At 44.3% G+C, this 22,338-nt stretch overlaps 1 protein-coding gene across 2 annotated transcripts in view; it reads left to right on the top strand.

The window, feature by feature from the left end:
* The first annotated feature begins 281 nt into the window (after positions 1 to 281).
* The window catches only part of aplp1 (amyloid beta precursor like protein 1), a 50,467-nt gene continuing 28,410 nt past the window's right edge, over positions 282 to 22,338 (top strand). The window contains exon 1 of one of the 2 annotated variants that reach the window (XM_014156283.3): positions 282 to 565. In XM_014156283.3, coding sequence (XP_014011758.1) covers positions 500 to 565 — 66 coding nt within the window. In that variant the 5' untranslated portion in view covers positions 282 to 499. The remainder of the gene's footprint in view (positions 566 to 22,338) is intronic. The other variant, XM_014156273.2, reaches the window with a different exon arrangement.

Below are 22,338 nucleotides of genomic sequence, written 5' to 3'. Positions count from 1 at the left end.
CAAATCTCGCACACCCAAATCGAACATTCAAAGTTTCCTAGTTCTGACTAGCACGTGAACGCAGCCTGTTTCGGCACCGCTGTCACTGAATTCGTGACGCATATTATGAAAACGTTCAGGTAGTTCCATAGATAGACCAGTTTCCATCCACTGCCTGCACTTCCCATTCATGTCCATTGGGTGTCTCCCTCTACCAAATCAAACCGCAGTTAATCTAAAAATGTTGGCGCTTTGAGGAAAGTCCATTGTACAACACAAGCTCGTAGATGGGCGTTGAGACAAAAAAAGCTTCTTTTTTTTCCAGCGAGGCTGCAGCCACATATTAGCCCGGGCTGCGATTGGAGAGAGCAAGTGCGCACGGACACAGACGCACGAGATATCGGAGGCAGTCAGCGAACAGAATATAGCTCTTCGTAGTAACTGATGTAACTGTATTTGGGAATCAATTCAGATTATAAAGAGAAAACATTCCAATTGAGAAACGGAAGAAGGAGTGAAAATGGGACATTCAGTGTTACCCATATTGATGGTCGTATTGTCCCATTGCATGTGGGGAAATGTCGAGGTAAGCACCAAGAGTATTATCTTTCATTGTAAATGTTGATATCGATATCACTCATGTCATGAATAACACAATTCGTATCATTTTTGCTGACGCGCACCGTTATCTTGGACAGATTTAATTAGCAAGTGAATGCGCACACAGACTGTCAGATGATAGATTACACGTCAACAAGAAGGAACGCTCAGTAACCTACCAACGCAGACTAAATGCTACTGTCTAATTAGCACATTTCTATTATTGAAATGCAGAAAATATCTGTAGACATTATGGTCATGCCAACCAAGTATTCAAGCCAATACATGCATTTTGTATTAGGATATTTTGTATGTCAGCCTCTCCCCCCTGGTTTGAGAGAGAGACCATTTGGGACCTACCCTTGATAAACAAAGAGATACATGTACTGAACGTCTTCATAGCCTGGGGTGGGGTCATTCTTTTTTGTCGGAAACTCAGTTTTTATTTTGGTCTAATTGAAAAAAATGAAGAATACAACAGCAACATCTCATATTTGTTTTTATCATATCAGTAGGCCATAGACTGGTCTATGCTATTATGGGCCTGCAAGCCTTTATTAAAGAATGTACAATCAAGTGCTGTTTGAACATCACAGAGCCATGAATGTAATGGTGGCCTTATACCATCAGTATCCCAGGTAGGGGGGATGTAGAGGAGCCCCACTGACGGACTGCTTTGTCATGACACTGGTGCTAGGAATGCTGAATGATAGAACACAGTAGGTCTTCCGGCTGCATATATTTATTTAACTACGCAAGTCAGTTAAGAACAAATTCTTATTTACAGTGAAGGCCTAGGAACAGTGGGTTAACTGCCTTGTTCAGGGGCAGAACGACAGCTCAGGGATTCGATCTAGCAACCTTTCAGTTACTGGCCCAACACTCTAACCACTAGGCTACCTGCCGCCCCATACAGGGAGAGAGTAGCATCATACCTGCTATTTTAATGAAAATGTACAGTCTTCTCCAGGCTATGTCTTGAATCTGGGACTTGCATCAGATGCATAAGATTTATCTGCAATGGAGGCCTGTGCTTAAACCTTTCATTGCACCACTGTGAATCCAGGGGAATGCGAGGGAGAAATTCTGTGTTGATTGTGAAATGTGGTGCTTTTCATCTTACATCCTTGTTTAATTTTTTAATGAGAGCAAATGATCTTTCTATAAGCCTACACCTTAGCCCCCTGCTTTAATATGGGGTCGTATTTGATCTTGATCTTATTTGATTCGACTACATGTTGTATAGCAGGATGTAGAATGAACTAAGGCTGAGGCCTGAGCCACTACTAAGCTCCATCTTGTCACTGCACTGAATTAAATTTAAAAAATGCAAATGGCTGTTCTCAGGTCAGCTCAGCAGGCTCTATCGCCATCTCATGCTTCATATGTTGAACATAAGTCTCTGACAGACAGACTGTTCTGGGGCCAGATCAATGTAATGACCAGGCAGCCATCAGTCACTCAGCCCTCCCACCATACCGCTATCACTGACAGCAGACTTTAATGAGCTCTTCCACAGCATAGCACTGCACTCTCCAGACTATGACTCTTCCATTTCCCCCATGGATCACTAGAATAGACCAATTATTTTAGTTTCCCAACTCAAAATCATGACGTTTGAATTGTTAGTACCTTGCTGTGTTACTTGAATGGAGTAATTGCTTTTTCTTCTTCTACCGTTTTTACCTTTTTATAATCACGGCTCGTGTATCTCAAAGTGCTAACACTTAGACATATCATTTAACCTTGTCCACAGAGGATCAAATCACTCTCTTGGCTAATTGGGAAACCATAGCACATGTGCAGAATTCTCTCATCTGGCCATTCTATGTAGAACACCTGTGAAGGTCTAGACTCCAGACTGATATGTGCCATCATGGGCCCTTCCAGCCTGTGCCACCCACCACCAAGCTGTGCCAATGCGTCAGAGGTGACTTCCAGGGACCACTAGACCCAGACGCCCCCCCCACCCCCGGAGGCCTTCAGCCCCTCAGCTAATGTGGGAGGCCAGGCTCCCTGTGGGGGCTCTGCTGGGTGGAAAGCAGGGGAGAGTGGGGTGTGAGCAGTGACTCATGGAGCCTCAGCTGGAGTTACAGTGCAGATCAAGCTCACTTTCCACCTGGGAATATAAGTGTGAGTTGTTCCCTCTCTTTGTTACTGTTGCATTGTAAGGGTGTAGGTAGACTAGAGGGGAAGCTCTATGTTCCTCTGTAAGAACTAGCTCACATGCATAATCTGTCATTCTATCTATCAATCCATATACTGTCTACCAACTGTACATTATGCCCTTGGAAGGTATTAGAAATCCCAATCTCCAGTCAGTAGAAAGCATGTAATCATCATAGTGTGGTTTGTAAGGATTAATTCTGAAGATGTTAAGAGGATTAGCATGTGTATTTATTAACCATTGGTGCTGGTTGCTCACAGTGCGTTTTATTAGCCATAAACCTGTACCTTTCATTGTGGAATTATTCCAGTGCTGTAAGAGCATTACTGGGATTACTGCTGTATGCTGAGGAACCATGCTTAGGTTTACACAAGGAGACCTGCAGATATGTGAAGGTTTACAGTCCAGATTACACTTTGAAGAGGCTGGTTTAACACCCTGGTATTAGATGGTTCTTGAATTTTGCTCTCCTTTTCCGTGGTAAAGTTTGAAATTGGGCAATTTTGCGTTGCGAACTGTTGTCTGTATCATGTAATGGCTTTAGGGTGCAGTACAAATGGGGTTTGTTTACACAGAACGAAATGTAAGAGAACGAAGGCATTAGAGTTTCAAAGCACAAGGGCAATGTCCAACATTTACCCATCCGAAACACAACCATTATGCAATTTGTTCTTCTGCTCTCTGTCCTTGTTCTCCATTTTGTTGCTATTCACATACTGTGTGTGATGTTCTTACTGTGTATTGTGTTAAAAGCAGGGACCAGTGCATTGTAGATGTATTTAAAAAAAAATTTTTAACTGTTTACTTCACGTCAGTGTCCATGAAGCTGACACAGTAGCGTGACACTCCTAGCATGATCATTTGACAGTTTATCTATACTGTCCTATGTGTCTTAACCTCAGCCACCTTGGATGCAATGACATGTGCCACTTGCAGTGCTGAGAGTATTTAGTTGATTGACACCTAGCATAGATCTTGCCTGACGACTCAAACTGAATTCTTCATTCGCTACATACTTCAGTTTGAGACTGCAATCATTGAAGTAATTTGTGGTGACATCAAAATGAGGGGTGTTCTACAAAACAAAGCCATCAGCGATTGGATCATCTCTAACCAAAGGCAATGATGAATTTTCAAAATGTCGCTTTACCCATGTGTGTTTTGGTTCTGGCCCAACCCTGGATTGCTGATGCTATGTATTGGCCATTGAAAGGCTTTGAAGCCACCGGTCTGCCATATTGGCATTTCCCAGTAGGAGCAGTCCTCCATAGGAATTAATGGAATTCTACAGAATTTCAATACAATTTTTCAAGCACAAAATTACATGTATTTCAGTATTTTTTTGTTGATGTAGTAACATCATTTGAATAAAAAAGTACTTTAAGGAATTCTTTTGACATTTTCATTTTAAGTGTTTTATGTTTCGCTCACATAATCTAATTTAAAAGTATGCATTAGGGTGTCTGCATCAAAGTGTCTGTAGACATTAATAAATGCATTTATATAGCTTCCAAGATATTTTTTATTATGGTTGGGGAGTGCCAAGATGGAGGCACGGTGGTGTCAACACAGTGCCCCCTATCAGTCATATTATGTGTATTCTATCTATCTATCTATCTATCTATCTTCGGCCCAACCCATCGGTTTCTGGGACCAATCAGACTGTCTAGAACATTCTAGTGTTTGCATTCTAGAAATCGTAGGGGAGGTACTCCGATCCAGATTCATTGCAGAGAAGAAACTAGTGTCTGTGGGCTAGGCGTAGCATTTTGCCGGAGCAAATAGTTTTGGTAGCCAGGGAAGCAGAGGTCACCTTCCCTACAATAACACAGCGTGTGTCATGACTCCGACAGAAAATAACTGCTATAAAAAGATGACATTGATGATCTTAAACATTCTGTTTATAACAGCACTTCAGCCTCATGCTACTTCCACCTGCCTGAAAATGGAAAGATGGCAATGATGAAGATTAATGTATCCTCAAAGACATGTTTTGTATCAAGCTGAAGTGTCAGAGTGATGTATTAATGATGAGGAATGAGCAGGTTTTGTTATCTGCCAGTGCATATATTTGAGTACAGTACAGGCCTCCCGAGTGGTGCAGTGGTCTAAGCCACTGCATCGCAGTTGCTAGCTGTGCCACTAGAGATCCTAGATCGAGTCCAGGCTCTGTCGCGACCGGGAGACCCATGGGGCGGCGCACAATTGGCCCAGCGTCGTCCGGGTTAGGGGAGGGTTTGGTCGGCAGGGATGTCCTTGTCCCATCGCGCACTAGCGACTCCTGTGGCGGGCCGGGTGCAATGTACACTGACACGGTCGCCAGGTGTACGGTGTTTCCTCCGACACATTGGTGCGGCTGGCTTCCGGGTTAAATGGGCATTGTGTCAAGAAGCAGTGCGGCTTGGTTGGGTTGTGTTTCGGAGGACGCACGGCTCTCGACCTTCGCCTCTCCCGAGTCCATACGGGAGTTGCAGCGATGAGACAAGACTGTAACTACCAATTGGATACCACGAAAAAGGAGTAAAAGTTAAAAAAGAATAACAAAGAAAGAGTACAGTAAACCGCAAGCTTTGGGGGAAATGCACAGCTCTGTGTTTATCAAGATAAATGACTGCAGAGAAGGCCGCTGGAACCCAGGGAGACCAGAGAAGCTAATGGCCATTGGTAGATCCATGAAACACAGCACTCCAGGTCACATATGCACTCCAATTTATGAGGGCAGGAGAGAGGAAGGGGGAGAAAGATAGTGGGGTATGTTTAGAAGAGGAGGAGGAAGAAGATTAAATGGATACAGGGAGTTGCTAAATTGCTGCGCATGTTCCCCCTTCAGCATTTTCAGGCCTTGTGTTGGAATACAGAAGCTCACCCCTCCACTCCCCTTGCCTGTGACTGCAGTGCTATGGATATGTAGAAATAGTTACAGGATACTAGCTGCTTTCTCTCTCTCTCTCTCTCTGTGTCTGTCTGTATTTCTTTCTCGTTTAATTAATTTTCGAGGAAGGAGATAAGGGTTTCATTAATCGTTTCCCTTGTGCTTTGCTCTGCCGTGTGCATGTGCTTTAGGACATGAAATGTACTGTTTTATTGGATCCCATCTTTCCTCTCCTCTCTTTATTGTGCTCTTTCCAAGCGTTTTGAAGTGAAAAGCACATAACAAGGACCTGATCCAAAATCTTGCACAGTCAGTGTGAAATTAAACCCGGGCACAATGAAAGGAAAGGCATAAGATAAAAGAATTGCTGTAAATGTGCCTCAGCAATTAAGCCATTACCGGAGGTGACAGCTAAATTAAAAGATGTTACGTGGGTCATTTAATTAGCGGTCTGGGTTATTCGTGCCATGACAGACATTCAAGGAAGTGCATGGTATCACGAAGTACGAAAGGCCATCGGGAGTCTCATGCAAATCCAACAGCTAGGGAGAGTTGAGAGAGTGCAGCACAAAGGGGAACTAAGATTCCCTAAAACTGTGTGCATGTTTAAGAGTTAGGAGGGAGTGTGAGGCATATACAGTACATCCATAGCCACTCTGATCACGTCTGGCTCCAGTGCCTGCGTGCATGTCAGAACTTCTGGCAGGCTGGAGATATCACTCCAATCCAAGGTCCCCCATCCCAAAGGCTAGGCCTGGTAAGCCTAATTGGCTAAATTTCTGCTGAAAAAAGTTGAAGCGAAACGGAGCTGTGGGTCTGGCTTGTCCCTGCCGAAGCCAGCAGGAGGTTTCAGAAGAGCCGCCCGCGAGACATCTGCAGTGTAGTGATAACATTTGTCCTCCGTGTTTGGGAGGAGAGAGACAGCGTGTCCTCCATTAGTCAGAGAGAGAGAGTGGGGGAGGCTAGATAGTTTAAGTTTACTGAGAGAGAGCGGTGATATAGGCTTGGTGGGTAGGAGGGCAGTAGAGGGCACATTGTTGGTGCTAAGAGAAACTCTAAACCCACAGGCTCTCTGGTGTCTGGAAAGGCAAAGATTCATCTCTGTCATGTATTGTATATGTATTCACAGGTGACCCAGGAAAAGTGGAGGAAGGACACTGCCTGCAGGCCATAGCACTGAGCCTAGTCATTACCCATTCACACACATGCAGAGAGCCAGTGAAGTGGAGGGAGGGGCGGGGCTGGAATGCAACAGGACGTTTCCATAATGGCACCGGGACGCATGGATAGCTTTGTGGAGGCTGGCCTGGCTGACAGGGAGTGGGGAGGAGGCTGGCCTGGCTGACAGGGAGTGTGGGGAGGATTTCAGAGGGTCCGATGAGGCTGATCAGCTGTGCACTAACATTCCACACACCGTTGGATGGGTGGAGTGGATTGGCATAGAGGGAGATGTCTGGATCAGTGTCAGTGCTCTGCTCTCTGCCATCTCTAGCAGCAGAGGGATGCAGCTTGGCACAGCGGTAGCGAGGGCAAACCCAGCAGCTGGTGACAGGGAGTGAAGTGAGGTGGTGTGCAGCGGGCTAGCTAGCGGCTCATTTCCTCCTTCCTATGCTCACGTGAATACAAAAGGTGCAGTGGGTACACAATGCACCTCAATGACACACACACACCACACACGTTGACGGACAAACAGCCCAGACACACGCAGGGTACACCAACACACACACACACACACTATCCAGGCACACACACTCACTGCTTTAAAAAGATGGCACGCTGCGGCAGTTGCATCAATTATTGACGGCCTTGGAAATGTCTGGGCTCTTGCTTGTTGGATTGGGCACTGGCACTCTTGTCACGCACTCACTCCTCCCCAGAACCCACCCCATTCCCCTTCCAGCCTCAGAGTGGATCCTGACTCTACACCAGCTCTTCTCTTTCTACACATACACCGTTTGCTCTTGAAATATTCATCCTCCACTCTCCGTTCTCTCTCTCGCTCTCTCACTCACTCTCTCGCTCTCCTCCTGTCCTCTTTCTCTTTTTCTCTCTACCTCTCTCTGTCCTCTATCGTTATCTCTGTTCTCTCTCTCAACACACAGACACTCTGTCTCCATCTTCCTTGTCGTCCATCGTTACCCAACCTCATCAGAACTGCTGCTCGTCTGAGTGTACATTTTTCATACCTCCGAGACAATATCCTCCGCATACAGTATGTTCTCACAACCGATATCGTTAACTGCACTCAATTGCCATAGCACATATGTTTACACCGACAAAAGAGTGAGTTAACAGATATCCTCTTACTGTATTGCCATAAAGTAATGTATGTACCGAGGATACCATGGTTGTAAACATGTTGTAGTGACCTTAGTACAACACCTAGCAACCTTGTCAAGAGGTTCAGACCTCCTCGGGTAATGGCTAAGGTGACAGACGTAGGGACCTGTGTTCGATATCAGCTAATGAAAAGTCTCAGGTATTTCATCTGTGACAATAGGACTCCGACAGAGACGGGTCAAAATGTCATCCATCCCCCAGCTGACCATGGTCAAGGCCATGCTCTCTCTGCTGCACACACCAGCCAATATTCACGCTAGCTCCACTAACAAATTGGATATTTTGCATGAGTCCACTTCTGTCTGCAAAAAATATATATTCATAAAGGACAAGAAGCTGAAATGGAGGTGGAGGTTTCCAGGCCTGGACATAGAGGGTTCATTTTACAGTTTGTCTGAATGATTCAACCATTCTTCACCCCCATCTGACAGTCTACATGATGGCCTGAGGAAATGAGATAATACTAATGTTTAATCTACTGAGGGACTGGAGCGCTGACAGACCAGCAGACTGCACCCTGCAGCACATTATCTCACCAGAGTGGCACAGGCTGAAATAACACATAGAGACAGGACATGCAGGTATATTTCACTGGTCATCCCCAAAGCCAGCGCTTACTTTGGCCGCCTTTCCTTCCAGTTCTCTGCTGCCAATGACTGGAATGAATTGCAAAAATCACTGAAGCTGTAGTCTTATATCTCCCTCTCTAACTTTAAGCATCAGCTGTCAGAGCAGCTTACCGATCACTGTACCTGTCCACAGCCAATCTGTAAATTGCACACCCAACTATCTCATCCCCATATTGTTATTTATCCTCTTGCTCTTTTGCACCCCAGTATCTCTACTTGCACATCATCTGCACATCTATCTCTCCAGTGTTAATGCTAAATTGTAATTATTTCTCCTCTATGGCCTATTTATTGCCTTACCTCCCTACTCTTCTACATTTGCACACACTTAACATAGATTTTTCTATTGTGTTATTGACTGTACGTTTGTTTATCCCATGTGTAACTCTGTTTTGTTTGTGTCACACTGCTTTGCTTTCTTGGCCAGGTCGCAGTTGTAAATGAGAACTTGTTCTCAACTGGCCTACCTGGTTAAATTAAGGTGAAATAAACACACACAGACCGGGGCAGTACAAGACATGACATGTTATCCAGGCATTGTTTCATAACATTATTCCCGGCCTGTTATCCGCAGTGCCTATTTTTCCATCTTGCGTCACGACAAGATGCCAGCCCTCAACCCATTTCTTTAACTGTGATTTAAAGAGGGGGAGTAGCAGGAAAGCAATAACACAATGCAGTGTTCATATAAAGAGGCCCCGAGCTGTGTCTGGGAGTGACAGGCTCCAGACAGATGACAGATTGAGTGGAGAGATGGTGTCAAGCCTCTCACAGTGATCGTTGTAGCCCTACAGCATGTAACATGGTGATATGTAGCTGTGTCTAAATTGCATAGCCTACTATTTAAGGACTAGTGCATATAGGGTTGTGTGGAGCCTTACCTGAATTGTATAGTGTACTAGGTTTTGTATGGTTGACCTTTATGACATTATTATTGTGCTATTATCATGTGGTGAAGCGTTAGCTCCACAACAGGGTGAGTCACCTGCAGTCATTTCGTACATGGTGATGGGGTGGCAGTGTGGATTCCATGACAATGACTGTGTCAAAGAATTGTACATGTCAAGGCTCCGGTGTTGAGTCATACAAGAGTGTTTTGTGTGTGTGTGTCATATCACAGCAGCTGTCAGAACAGATTCAGACTTGAAGATTGAAGGCGAGGATGATTAAAAAATAAGGAAAGAGCGGCACAGTCTGTTCTGAAGCAAGATGCAGTGTCATTCCACAGTGCCCCGAGGCAGTGGGAACAGAAGGGATGTTGACACAAGATAAGGGATTGGGTAATCTAATGATTCATCAGGAGTGACTCTGACCAGTGGCTCGTGTCTGGGAAGACCGGGGAAGAAGTAGGCTCAGCAAATCAGACTGTTATGAGTTTATTTGTTTATCAGTAGTGTTGGTAAAACAGGAGCTCTAAACAGATCTATCCTCCACTCTGTTAGGTCCAGACTAATGAGTAGTAGAGGACACTGAGGCCTGAATCATTGATGTGATTCCTATTAACATGACTCTCAGCCATGCAGAACTCTGATAGGCTGTTTGGATGGGATGTTTCTGTTTGGTGATACATTTTAGTTCGTCAATTACATTGAATGATTGAAATTATTTTGATGTGTCAATTGTTTCTAGGAATTTGTAAAGGAGGCACTCTTAAGATTTCAGAGAGGGGGCTGACAAGTCGTAGCAGTGCAATGTCCAGGGGGAGGACTTTTATTTTATGTGCAGGAGAGTGGGTGGCAAACTCTACACTGTATATATGTATACAACAAACAAGACGATGACTAAGACGGGTACCATAAACTGGGGAAAACAAAGTAAATCAACTAATTCATTAGACTCAAATAACGCAGGCCTCAATCATGCCTGAACCAGCAGTATGTCAGCCTTACCCCTGTCTGCAAGAGACAGAAGTGATAAGGCTTAAATAGTACCTGGGATATCCTCCCACCTGGAACATACCAATATTGACCAATCAAATATCACTGGCATGAAATAAAGACACGGAATTACCAATAAGCATGTGTAGGCATTTACATGGACATTTTATAAATGCACACTCTCCAATAACAGGTTAGCAAGAAACATAACGCATACCATCGCCCAGGGTAAGCAGTCATAATATCATGCACGGACTGACACCAGCTCCGTGACAGAATTCTTGAAAACGTTTTGTCCAACGTAGTCTTTCCCAACAAATTCCTACTCAGACCACTGCGCCACTCGGGAGGTCCAAGGCACTGCATCGCAGTGCTAGCTGTGCCACTAGAGATTCTGGGTTCGAGTCCAGGTTCTGTCGCAGCCGGCCGCGACCGGGAGACCCCTGAGGCGGCGCACAATTGTCCGGGTTAGGGGAGGGTTTGGCCGGCTGGGATATCCTTGTCCCATCGCGCACTAGCGACTCCTGTGGTGGGCTGGGTGCCGTGCACGCTGACACGGTCGCCAGGTGTACGGTGTTTCCTCTGACACATTGGTGCGGCTGGCTTCCGGGTTAAATGGGCATTGGGTCAAGAAGCAGTGCAGCTTGGTTGGGTTGTGTTTCGGAGGACGCACGGCTCTTGACCTTCGCCTCTCCCGAGTCCATACGGGAGTTGCAGTGATGAGACAAGACTGTAACTACCAATTGGATACCACGAAATTGGGGAGAAAAAAGGGTGAAAATACAAAAATAATAATAATACAAAAAAAAAATGATGCATACTCCCACGTTGACGGGCAATTGAATGGATGTGTGAACTAAACAACAACCAGCTGGCAATGCTAAACATGCCGAACCAACTATTTATCCAGCCATCAGTGACCTACTGAGGCCATATCACTGAGCAAACATGGAGACAAAATTATCAGACAGACAGTGAGAGCGAGCGAAAGAGAGAGAGAGACCAAGTGGCGTGTTTGAAATTCTGCAGGGAGCCAGTTGCTACGGTAACAGGGAAGGTAGCCAGCTCCGGTGGGAGGTGTTTCCACGGCAACGGGTCTGTGGCCAAGTGATGCTGTTGAGAGGGAGAAAGAGAAGAACGGGGTGAGAGGGAGGGAGGGGGGGTGGAAGATGTATGCGTAAGTGTGTAATGTGAGCAAGCGAGTGAGAGATGGGGAGAGAGAGGGGATGATAAATGAAATGAGAGGAGGAGAGGAAGCTGATGAAAACGTGTGAGTGTGTCATCGAGGTGTGCTGTGATGCGTGTTCCATTAATTAGTCCTTTTAGTGGAGCCTCTATTCCTCATGGAAATTTCCTACCCTCACTTCACAGAGAGAGAGGGTTAAAATAGAGACCTACAGAAGGGGTGAGAGGGACTGTGTGAGAGCTGGGATACCCTGGGGCCTCATTTATAAACTGTGCGTACGTACAAAATGTACCCCACAATGTGCGTGTGCCAGCTTTCACGCAAAGGTTTGTATTTGTAAAAAAATTACTTGGCATGAGAATGTGCTCATCTCCCTGCAATCTTTAGACCAGTGCTCTCCAACCCTGTTCCTGGAGAGCTACTGTCCTGTAGGTTTTCAGTCCAACCCTAATCTACCACACCTGATTCTAATAATTAGCTGGTTGATAAACTGAATCGGGTTAGTTATAACTGGGTTTGGAGTGAAAACCTACAGGAGAGTAGCTCTCCAGGAACAGGGTTGGAGGGCCCAGCTTTAGACCATGTGTATGCACATCAGCTAGTGGTTGAAATGTTGTACTGAACGCTGACAAATATGTATTTTGTGCTAATGGGGGATATGATGAAAAGCTTATTCATAAAATAATAAAATAAAAATAGGAAAACATAACAATGCAACCATTTGCCATTAGTAAGAAGTTAAAATGTGTTTTATTTTTAAAATCTGAAATAGACATAGGAATCTTATAATTAGACATAGGAAATATATTCCTATGTTTTTTTATATATATTTTTTTATAGCCATTGCAGAGTATAATGTAATCCTCACCTTTTCTGTCTGTGATGGGTTCATATTCCTGAAGGAGCCAAATGACCATGCACATCTCTCATTTAATTGGATCTAGTAGCCTAGTAAATAGATGGGCTATATGTATTTTAACTTTTGCAATATCGTAGGCAGCGCTGTTTATATTATCGGTATACAGTCAAATTTTACAGCTGATCTTTTATGTTGTGGTAGACCTATGTATCAAGTTCCATGTTTTTATTGTCACGTGTGCAAGTACAGTGAAATGCCTTTCTTGCTTGCTCGTTCCCAACAATGCAGTAATGAATATCAGTAGTACTATTTAAAAAAAATAATAGAAAAGTCAAGTAGAACGAAACGCATGAGAAATAGAACTGTAAGTACTGTCATTTAAGTTTGAGTAGCCTGCCCTACAATGTTTCAGAATTCACGGGCATATTTAGGTTAGGGGAAAAGTGGGTATATATAGACTCTACCATTCAAAAGTTTTAGAACACAAGGGTTTTTCTTAATTTTGACTATTTTCTACATATATTCTTGTCACTGGTGTAGGCAGGAGGCAGTCGCAGGTTTAGAACTGAGTTTATTTAAGCACCACAGATCAAAGTGGGACGGAACCCAAACGCTGTTGTGCTCAAAATATATCTTCAGAAACAAAAGGCACAGGGCGAACCCAAAGTGCAAAATATAAAGGAAATAGCAGGAGAGATTCCTCTCAGGAAAACAAGTAACATTTGCAATGACCGACAAAGACAAACAGCAGAGGGAGTGTATACAGTATATACAGTGGGGATTGGAGCCAGGTGTGTGTAATGATGACGAGACAAGTCCGGGGTTGATGAGTGAAGGGCGTTTTCCAGTAGTAGGTTCGGCAGCAGTTAGAAGGCCAGTGACGCCGAACGCCTGAGCTGGACAGGAGGAGCCGCCAAAGCGAAGGCTGGTGTGACGAGTCTTTAAAGTAGCCACCCTTTGCCTTGATGACAGCTTTGCACACTCTTGGCATTTTCTCAACCAGCTTCACCTGGAATGCTTTTCCAACAGTCTTGAAGGAGTTCCCACATATGCTGAGCACTTGTTTGCTACTTTTCCTTCTCATTGCAGTCCAACTCATCCCAAGCCATCTCAATTGTGTTGGGGGATTGTGGAGGTCAGGTCATCTGATGCAGCACTCCATCACTCTCCTCATTGTCCTGTTGAAAAACAAATGATAGTCCCACTAAGCGCAAACTAGATGGGATGGCGTATCTCTGCAGAATTCTGTGGTAGCCATGCTGGTTAAGTGTGCCTTGAATTCTAAATAAATCACAGACAGTGTCACCAGCAAAGCACCATCACACCACCACCTCCATGCTTCATGGTGGGAACCACATATGCATAGATCATCCGTTCACCTACTCTGCGTCTCACAAAGACACGGTGGTTGGAACCAAAAATCGGCCATTTGGACTCATCAGACCAAAGGACAGATTTCCACGTGTCTAATGTCTATTGCTTGTGTTTCTTGGCCCCAGCAAGTCTCTTCTTATTATTAGTGTCCTTTAGAGTGGTTTCTTTGCAGTAATTCAACCATGAAGGCCTGATTCACGCAGTCTCCTTTGAACAGCTGATGTTGAGATGTGTCTGTTACTTGAACTCTGAAGCATTTATTTGGGCTTTAATATCTGAGGCTGGCAACTATAATGAGCTTATCCTCTGCAGCAGAGGTAACACTGGGTTTTCCTTTCCTGTGGCGGTCCTCGTTTGAGCTAGTTTCATCATAGAGCTTGATGCTTTTTGCGACTGCACTTGAAACTTTCAAAGTTCTTGACATTTTCTGTATTGACTGGCCTTCATGTTTTAAAGTAATGATGGACTGTCATTTCTCTATGCTTATTTGAGCTGTTATTGCCATAATATGGACTTGGTGTTTTACCAAACAGGGCTATCTTCTGTGTACCACCCCTACCTTGTCACAACACAACTGATTGGTTCAAACGCATTAAGAAAGAAAGAAATTCCACAAATTAACTTTTAATAAGGCACAGCTGTTAACTGAAATGCATTCCAGGTGACTACCTCATGAAGCTGGTTGACAGAATGCCAAGAGTGTGCAAAGCTGTCATCAAAGCAAAGGGTGGCTACTTTTGAAGAATAAAAATACTTTTTATATTTAACACTTTTTTTTGGTTACTACATGATTCCATGTGTGTTATTTTATAGGTTTGATGTCTTCACTGTTATTCTACAATATAGTAAAACTAAAGTAGGTGTGTCCAAACATTTGACTAGTACTGTAATAAACCTTCTGCTGACAGGTCCATGACAATTTGTCATTGTTTTCTCATTCAGAAACTGACACAGTCCTTTTCCAGATACAGCATATATTACTGCTAAAGATGAAAACATTCTGCCAACACCATAAATAGACCAGTAGCTTATGTAAAATCGTTGACCGTAGGGTAGGCTACAGTATTGCTGTGTGATAGGAGCGCGATATCATTTGCCTATTTAATCTGAGCCTATACCAAATTATACGGCAAATAAAGGGTGTTATTGTCACCATGAAAGGTGAATGGAGGCGTTTTCCAGGCGTTTTAATGCTCGTTCATGTGCACACAGTTTTGCGACCGGTCTGATTCATAACAGGAAACATGCCTGTATGGCGTGTGCCAAGTTTATAAATCTCAGAAATGTCTGAAATTTACGTAACGGTTATAAATGAGGCCCCTGGTCACCTCAGTGGAGCACAGCAGAGACCCCAGCCTCCCCACACTACTCTTTCCACAGCTCTCTCCCAGGCAGCATCAGCTGCTCTGCCTCCTGTCCATTAAAAGCACATTAGCAACTCCTTTATTATCATGAACAATGTGCCAAACATGCTGGGGTGGCGGGGACAGGAGAGACATGGGGAGAGGGGGATGTTGTGTGCACTCACTCACTAGGTGTTGGGGCCAGACCTCAGGTGTTGGTGCCAGACCCCCCCCCCCCCCCTCACTGGGGAGTGTGAATGTAATATCTGAGCGTTCAAATAATACAGTAAAATGTCAGAATGGACCGGGACAATAGGTCAAACCTGTGAAGTGTGTGTATTGGCCTGGTGTGTGAATGTGCATGTGTGTGTACATGTGTGTGTGCCTTTTGTTGAGTGATATCAGTGGAGGCGGTTAAAATAATCTCTCATTTTAACAACCCCCGCCATCCAACAGTTCACTCACACAATATCTCATTTCAAAGTCTTATTTCAATATCATGCATCTTCCATACAGGCACCCTGGACAACTGCGGGGGCACGAATGTGTGTGAGGGAGAGGGGGGAGATAAAGACGGGGGGAGGGAGAGAGAGAGAAAAGGGGAGAAGTGAAGGAGAGCGGGATGAGTCCCACAGGTAAAAATGTGTAGTTGTAGTCTTCAGCTGAATCTCATATAGGATCAAATAGATTAGGTGCATGCAACGCTCATGTTACCATGCTTTCTCCTCCCTCTCTCTCTCTCTCCCCCACCCTCTCTCTCACCCTCCCTCTCTGAGACACTCCTCCAATTTTAACTACCTTTCGTGTAGGAGTCAGTCTGTGTGTTTGGCAGGGCTGAGAGATCAAGCGGAGGAATATTCTAAAGCCACCGCCATCTATTAAATATGCACACATACCACAGGCCCACGGGACCCCCCGTGCCAAGTAGCCCTGCTGAGAAAAACCTCCTGCATACAGAGTAGGACGTAGAGAACTACTCAGAAAGCCATTTACAGAGAAAGTATGCGGGTAGTCAAGTAGTGAAGGGGAGAAAATGACACACATATCCATTTTAAGAGAGACCGAGCAGAACAGAAGACATCTCCTGGGAGAGGGGGGAAAGACTTCAATAAAGATGTCAGCAGAGATGGAGAGCTGCAGGGCCCAAGGCCTAGAGCAGGAAAGGAGAGCTGATAGATCAGAGATGCTGCCTGACAGGATACACATGAATGAGTGGATCAAATGTTTATCTGGATGTTCTAAATCTATTATGACATTGTTTTAATACCTCCTCAAATCTGGCCCCTGTGCAGTAGTCTACAATGGCTCTGCCACTCATACACCCCCCCCCCCCCCCCCCCCAAAATCCAATCTCACGCATATTCCCTAATCTCCAATAACCTGGGATGAAAAGTGGTCGGTTCCAAAGGCGGATTAACAATTTCACACTGGTAACATACCCAGTTCAAAGCACCGGCTGTCTGTCAGCCAGTTAAACGTAGGGCGGCTGATTCACCACGCTAAAACTGAGGAGGAAAGGAGATGCAGCTGCCGTCCTGTCTTCTCCTGGCTGTCCTGTCCTGACTGTGCTGTCCTTTCCAGCTAGAGGCCTGGTTCGCCTGCTTAGCTGAAGCCCACACTGTATTGGTTCACTATGTGACTATCTATGGATTTATATTTTTTATGTTTCATTTGAATAGGGACAGAACATTAGATTTGATTGTATTAGGCCTATGCTTTATTCATCCCTGTAGGGATATATTATTTTGTCACCTTGGCCATGGCATAAAATACACATGCAATAAAATGACAGACAAGCCACTTGGCACACTGGTTAATCAACATTGTTTCCACGTTGTTTCAATGAAATGAGGTTGAACCAACGTGGAATAGATGTTAAATTGATGTCTCTGGAGAGCTGGAATCATCTTACATGGTATCATATAAGAATGGTTTCATAATTTAATCTAGCAATTTAAACCATTAACATATTGAGTAAACATATAATCTCTGTTGCACATCAGCTTTTTAGATGCGCTTTTGCGAAGGATAATATTGTCTTTTGAGGCATGTTGAGGCTGCTTTGCATACTGCCCGTCTTTATCTGAGGCAATCAGCCAGTTGTTGAGTGAAGTCTCTAGTGCTCAATCTCTGATTGGGTGGCAGTTGAGTTGACAGTTGGGTGTTGCAGTCAGAGAGATCTGTAGTGGAGCTCCAACTAGAGCTAAGCCTTTGATTCCTTAAACCCCTGAGGGTACAGATGTAGGATCTTAATTTGACCAGATTTATTATATATAGTATGTTATACAATTCTCAGCGACTAAAGAGTGTTAAAATTAAGATCTTACATCTGTAACACTTTAGCTGGGAGGCCTTCATCACATCTGGAAGAGTTACACAACACTTGGCATTAACATGATGACATCACCAGTGTGATGTTCACTGTCATGGACGACCAGTATGTTACACGGAAATTGTATTTCATGGTTTGTATCGACGGACCAGGTTATCTAATGTGAATTTCAGTGGACATGATGTTGAGCTTCTGACGGATATTGACTGACTGCTGGACTTGCATGTTAGGAAGTAACCTTTTGAAGCACAGGAACATTTTACAGCCTACTAATGCAAAGTTAGACAAATTCCGTTTTCAAAGTCCTCTGTAGTCAGTCAGTGGAGACGTTGGCACAGCAGGACATTCTGGGCAGACCTCCTTATGTTGTTTGAAGATCAGAACAGTTACTGTACGCACGTAGTTTCCCACTTCTAGTGTGACGAAGGTCCATGACTCAGAGATGGAACGCATCTGTCAAGACGTGGGAGTCAGAGAGGGGGAGAGAGAAATGAGGTGGGGTGGCTCTCTTTAACCAAACACTAGATTCTCTAAAGAGAAATCCTGACTACAATAGAACCGTCAATATAACAAGTCTGGGAATGAGTGCCTCTCAATAGGAATCATTCCAGAGCAGATTAATCATTTTATTGTCAATGGGAGTTAGTGTTGTTTGAATTGTAAGGGTTTCATTGACTGTTAGGATGACTCGCGCTGTGTCTTCAGTCTCTGTTCTATTGTTTAGTAAATGGAGAGAAAGTATTAGGGAAACAAATGGATAACAACAAAAGTGGTACACTAGTGCTCGTTTCTGTGCAAGTCAATTTTTCAAATGACTAAAGCCTTGCCTCTAATGGAAGAAAACAGCTAGTTAAAACCCATAGTGTATGAATGGCATAAACAAACCACTGATAAAGGAGTGGAGAAACAGAATGTGGACAGAAGATGGATAGATTGAATGGAATGATTAAAATGTGCTTCTACACTTGATACAAATACTGTGTGTGTGTGATGAGTCACGGCTGTGAACCCATCTGTGTGAATTTGGGAGTTTTGTGGAGGAGATGCCTACAAGTCTGTTGGGTGATATGCCCCTGGACTGGTCTGTGGGAGACAGAACTCTGCCAGCCAACCACAGCCTCATGACTTCAGGAGAAGTTTGGGACCTTTGCAGAGGAGAGATGACAACTGTATGTCACAACTCACTGTGCTGCTTATTCTCCAAGCCACAGCCTGATAGGTCAGGATGATAAGCAGGCGCTCAAAGAATGGAGCTGTAGGCTAGTAAGGTTTTTTCTACTAAGTATCTATGATTCTGTATATGTAGAGACCAGCGCAAATATGTCTCTGAAAAATTATACACACTGTAGGTTTACTTCTAAGCGGTATAGCCACCAAAGAAATAGAATCCCCCAAATATGACGATCCCCATCATGAACTGGTTGATATAACTACTGACCAATCTCTCCATCTCTGGACTCTCTGCTGTTTGTGTCAGCTGATAGCCTACGCCCCTTATTTTAAGCCACATCTGAAATTAAATTAAATGTTGCTCTGTGGGTTTTGGCTGGTTTCTGGCAGGTGCTGTGGCCCTAAGTGACCTGTGGGGTGCTGGGGTGATTATAGACCATCTGCTCCCAGTGGGCCCAGCTGGACAGGGCACTGCTGTAATCTGGTTGGATGAAGTCAGGGTCGCTGAGGGACAATGTCACAGCATAACCGTAAATAAGACCCTCCACCAGGGTGATCTAAAGCCATGTTTTTTTATTTGATTGTGTAAGGTATCGACTAGTTTCTGGGTTGAAGGAAAGACAAAAATCCTCCATTACAGGGAGAGAATGTGTTTGACTAGATGTCCAGTTAATTTAGTTTTGTTTTATATACACTACCGGTCAAGTTTTAGAACACCTACTCATTCAACGGTTTTTCTTTATTTGTACTATTTTCTTCATTGTAGAATAATAGTGAAGACATCAAAACTATGAAATAACACATATGGAATCATGTAGTAACCAATTATTTTTAAACCAATCAAATATATATTTTATATTTCAGATTCTTCAAATAGCCACCCTTTGCCTTAATGACAGCTTTGCACACTCTTGGCATTCTCTCAACCAGCTTCACCTGGAATGTTTTTCCAACCATCTTGAAGCCCATCCCACATATGCTGAGCACTTGTTGGCTGCTTTTCCTTCACTCTGTGGTTCGACTCATCCCAAACCATCTCAATTTGATTGAGGTCGGGGGATTGTGGAGGCCAGGTCATCTGATGCAGCACTCCATCACTCTCCTTCTTGGTCAAATAGCCCTTGCACAGCCTGGAGGTGTGTTGGGTCATTGTCCTGTTGAAAAACAAATGATAGTCCCACCACTAAGCCCAAACCAGATGGGATGGCTTATCGCTGCAGAATGCTGTGGTAGCCATGCTGGTTAAGTGTGCCTTGAATTCTAAATAAATCACAGACAGTGTCACCAGCAAAGCACCCCCACACCATAACACCACCACCTCCATGCTTCACGGTTGGAAATACACATGCGGAGATCATCCGTTCACCCACACCGCATCTCACAAAGACACGGCGGTTGGAACCAAAAATCTTCAGTATGGTGTCTGTTACTTAAAGTCTGTGAAGCATGTGTTTGGGCTGCAATTTCTGAGGCTGGAAACTCTAATGAACATATCCTCTGCAGCAAAGGTAACTATGGGTTTTCCTTTCCTGTGGCAGTCCTCATGAGAGCCGGTTTCATCATAGCACTTGATGGTTTTTACGACTGCACTTGAAGAAACTTTCAAAGTTCTTGAAATTTTCCGCATTGACTGACCATGTCTTCAAATAATGATGGACTGTCATTTCTCTTTGATTATTTGAGCTGTTCTTGCCATAATATGGACTTGGTCTTTTACCAAATAGGGCTATCTTCTGTACACCCCCCCCCCCCCCCCCTTCCTGGGGCAGCAGGTAGCCTAGTGGCTAGAGCGTTGGGCCAGTAACCGAAAGGTTGCTGTATTGAATCCCCGAGCTGACAAGGTAAAAATCTGTCGTTCTGACTCTGAACAAGGCAGTTAACCCACTGTTCCCCATTAGGCCATCATTGTAAATAAGAATTTGTTGAATAAAGGTTCAATTAAAAAAAATCCTTGAAACGCATTAAGAAGGAAAGCAATTCCACAAATTAACTTTTAAGAAGGCACACCTATTCATTTTGATGACTTCACTATTATTCTACAATGGCTCTGAGGGGTGGCGAGTAGTTTTAGAGGGTGCAACAGGTCGCACCTCAGGAGAAAATGTCAGTTGCCTTTTCATAGTAGAGGGAGAAGGCAGGTCGAAACAGCAGGTCCGGGGACAAGGTAGCATGTCCGGTGAACAGGTCACGGTTCCATAGCCGCAGGCAGAACTGCAGAAACTGGATCAGCAGCACGACCAGGTGGACTGGTGACAGCCAGGAGTCATCAGGTCAGGTAAAAGAGAAAGATGGGCGAATAAGAGGGAGCATACTTATGATTTCGACCCATTCTGAAATGGACCTTAGGCTTTCCCAACCGGACCCGATATGCATACATTTATTTGTTTAATATAGAGACTGGTTCTGAACGGACCCGACGACAACTAGAACCATTCTGTATAAACCTGGTCGGATCCAGACTCGATCTGAATGAGGGAAGCAGCAGAAAAGTCTTTTTTAAGCTACTTTGTTAACCGGAGCTGATAAAGTGTGAGAGGGAAAGAGATGCCGTTCTAGCAGGCGTGGGAAGGGCTGTACTGTGACACAGGGAGGAGGGAGGGAGAGACAGCTACCAACCAAGCCGACTCGCGCTATACAGTGCCTTGCAAAAGTATTCATCCCCCTTGGCGTTTTTTCCTATTTTGGTGCATTACAACCTGTAATTTAAATTGATTTTTATTTGGATTTCATGTAATGGACATACACAAAATAGTCGAAATTGGTGAAGTGAAATGAAAACAATTACTTGTTTCAAAAAATGAAGGAAAAAAACGAAACAGAAAAGTGGTGCGTGCATATGTATTCACCTCCTTTGCGATGAAGCCCCTAAATAAGATCTGGTGCAACCAATTACCTTCAAAAGTCACATAATTAGTTAAATAAAGTCCACCTGGGTGCCATATAAGTGTCACATGTTCTCAGTATATATACACCTGTTCTGAAAGGCCCCAGAGTCTGCAACACCACTAAGCAAGGGGCACCACCAAGCAAGCGGCATCATGAAGACCAAGGAGCTCTTCAAACAGATCAGGGACAAAGTTGTGGAGAAGTACAGATCAGGGGAGCACCATTAAATCCATTATAAAAAAATGGAAAGAATATGGCACCACAACAAACCAGCTAAGAGCGGGCCGCCCACCAAAACTCACGGACCAGGCAAGAAGGGCATTAATCAGAGAGGCAGCAAAGAGACCAAAGATAACCCTGAAGGAGCTGCAAAGCTCCACAGCGGAGATTAGAGTATCTGTCCATAGGACCACTTGAAGCCGTACACTCCACAGAGCTGGGCTTTACGGAAGAGTGGCCAGAAAAAAAACATTGCTTAAAGAAAAAAATAAGCAAACACATTTGGTGTTCGCCAAAAGGCATATGGCAGACTCCCCAAACACATGGAAGAAGGTACTCTGGTCAGATGAGACTAAAATTGAGTTTTTTGACCATCAAGGAAAACGCTATGTCTGTCGCAAACCCAACACCTCTCATCACCCCATCCCCCATTGGCAGTGACTGGGAAACTGGTCAGAATTGAAGGAATGATGGATGGTGCTAAATACAGGGAAATTCTTGAGGG

Source organism: Salmo salar, chromosome 02, assembly GCF_965601325.2.
Source record: "Salmo salar chromosome 02, fSalSal1, whole genome shotgun sequence".
Taxonomy (NCBI): domain Eukaryota; kingdom Metazoa; phylum Chordata; class Actinopteri; order Salmoniformes; family Salmonidae; genus Salmo; species Salmo salar.
Note: the sequence above shows the minus strand (reverse complement) of the source record. Positions and strands in the feature narration are given on the sequence as shown.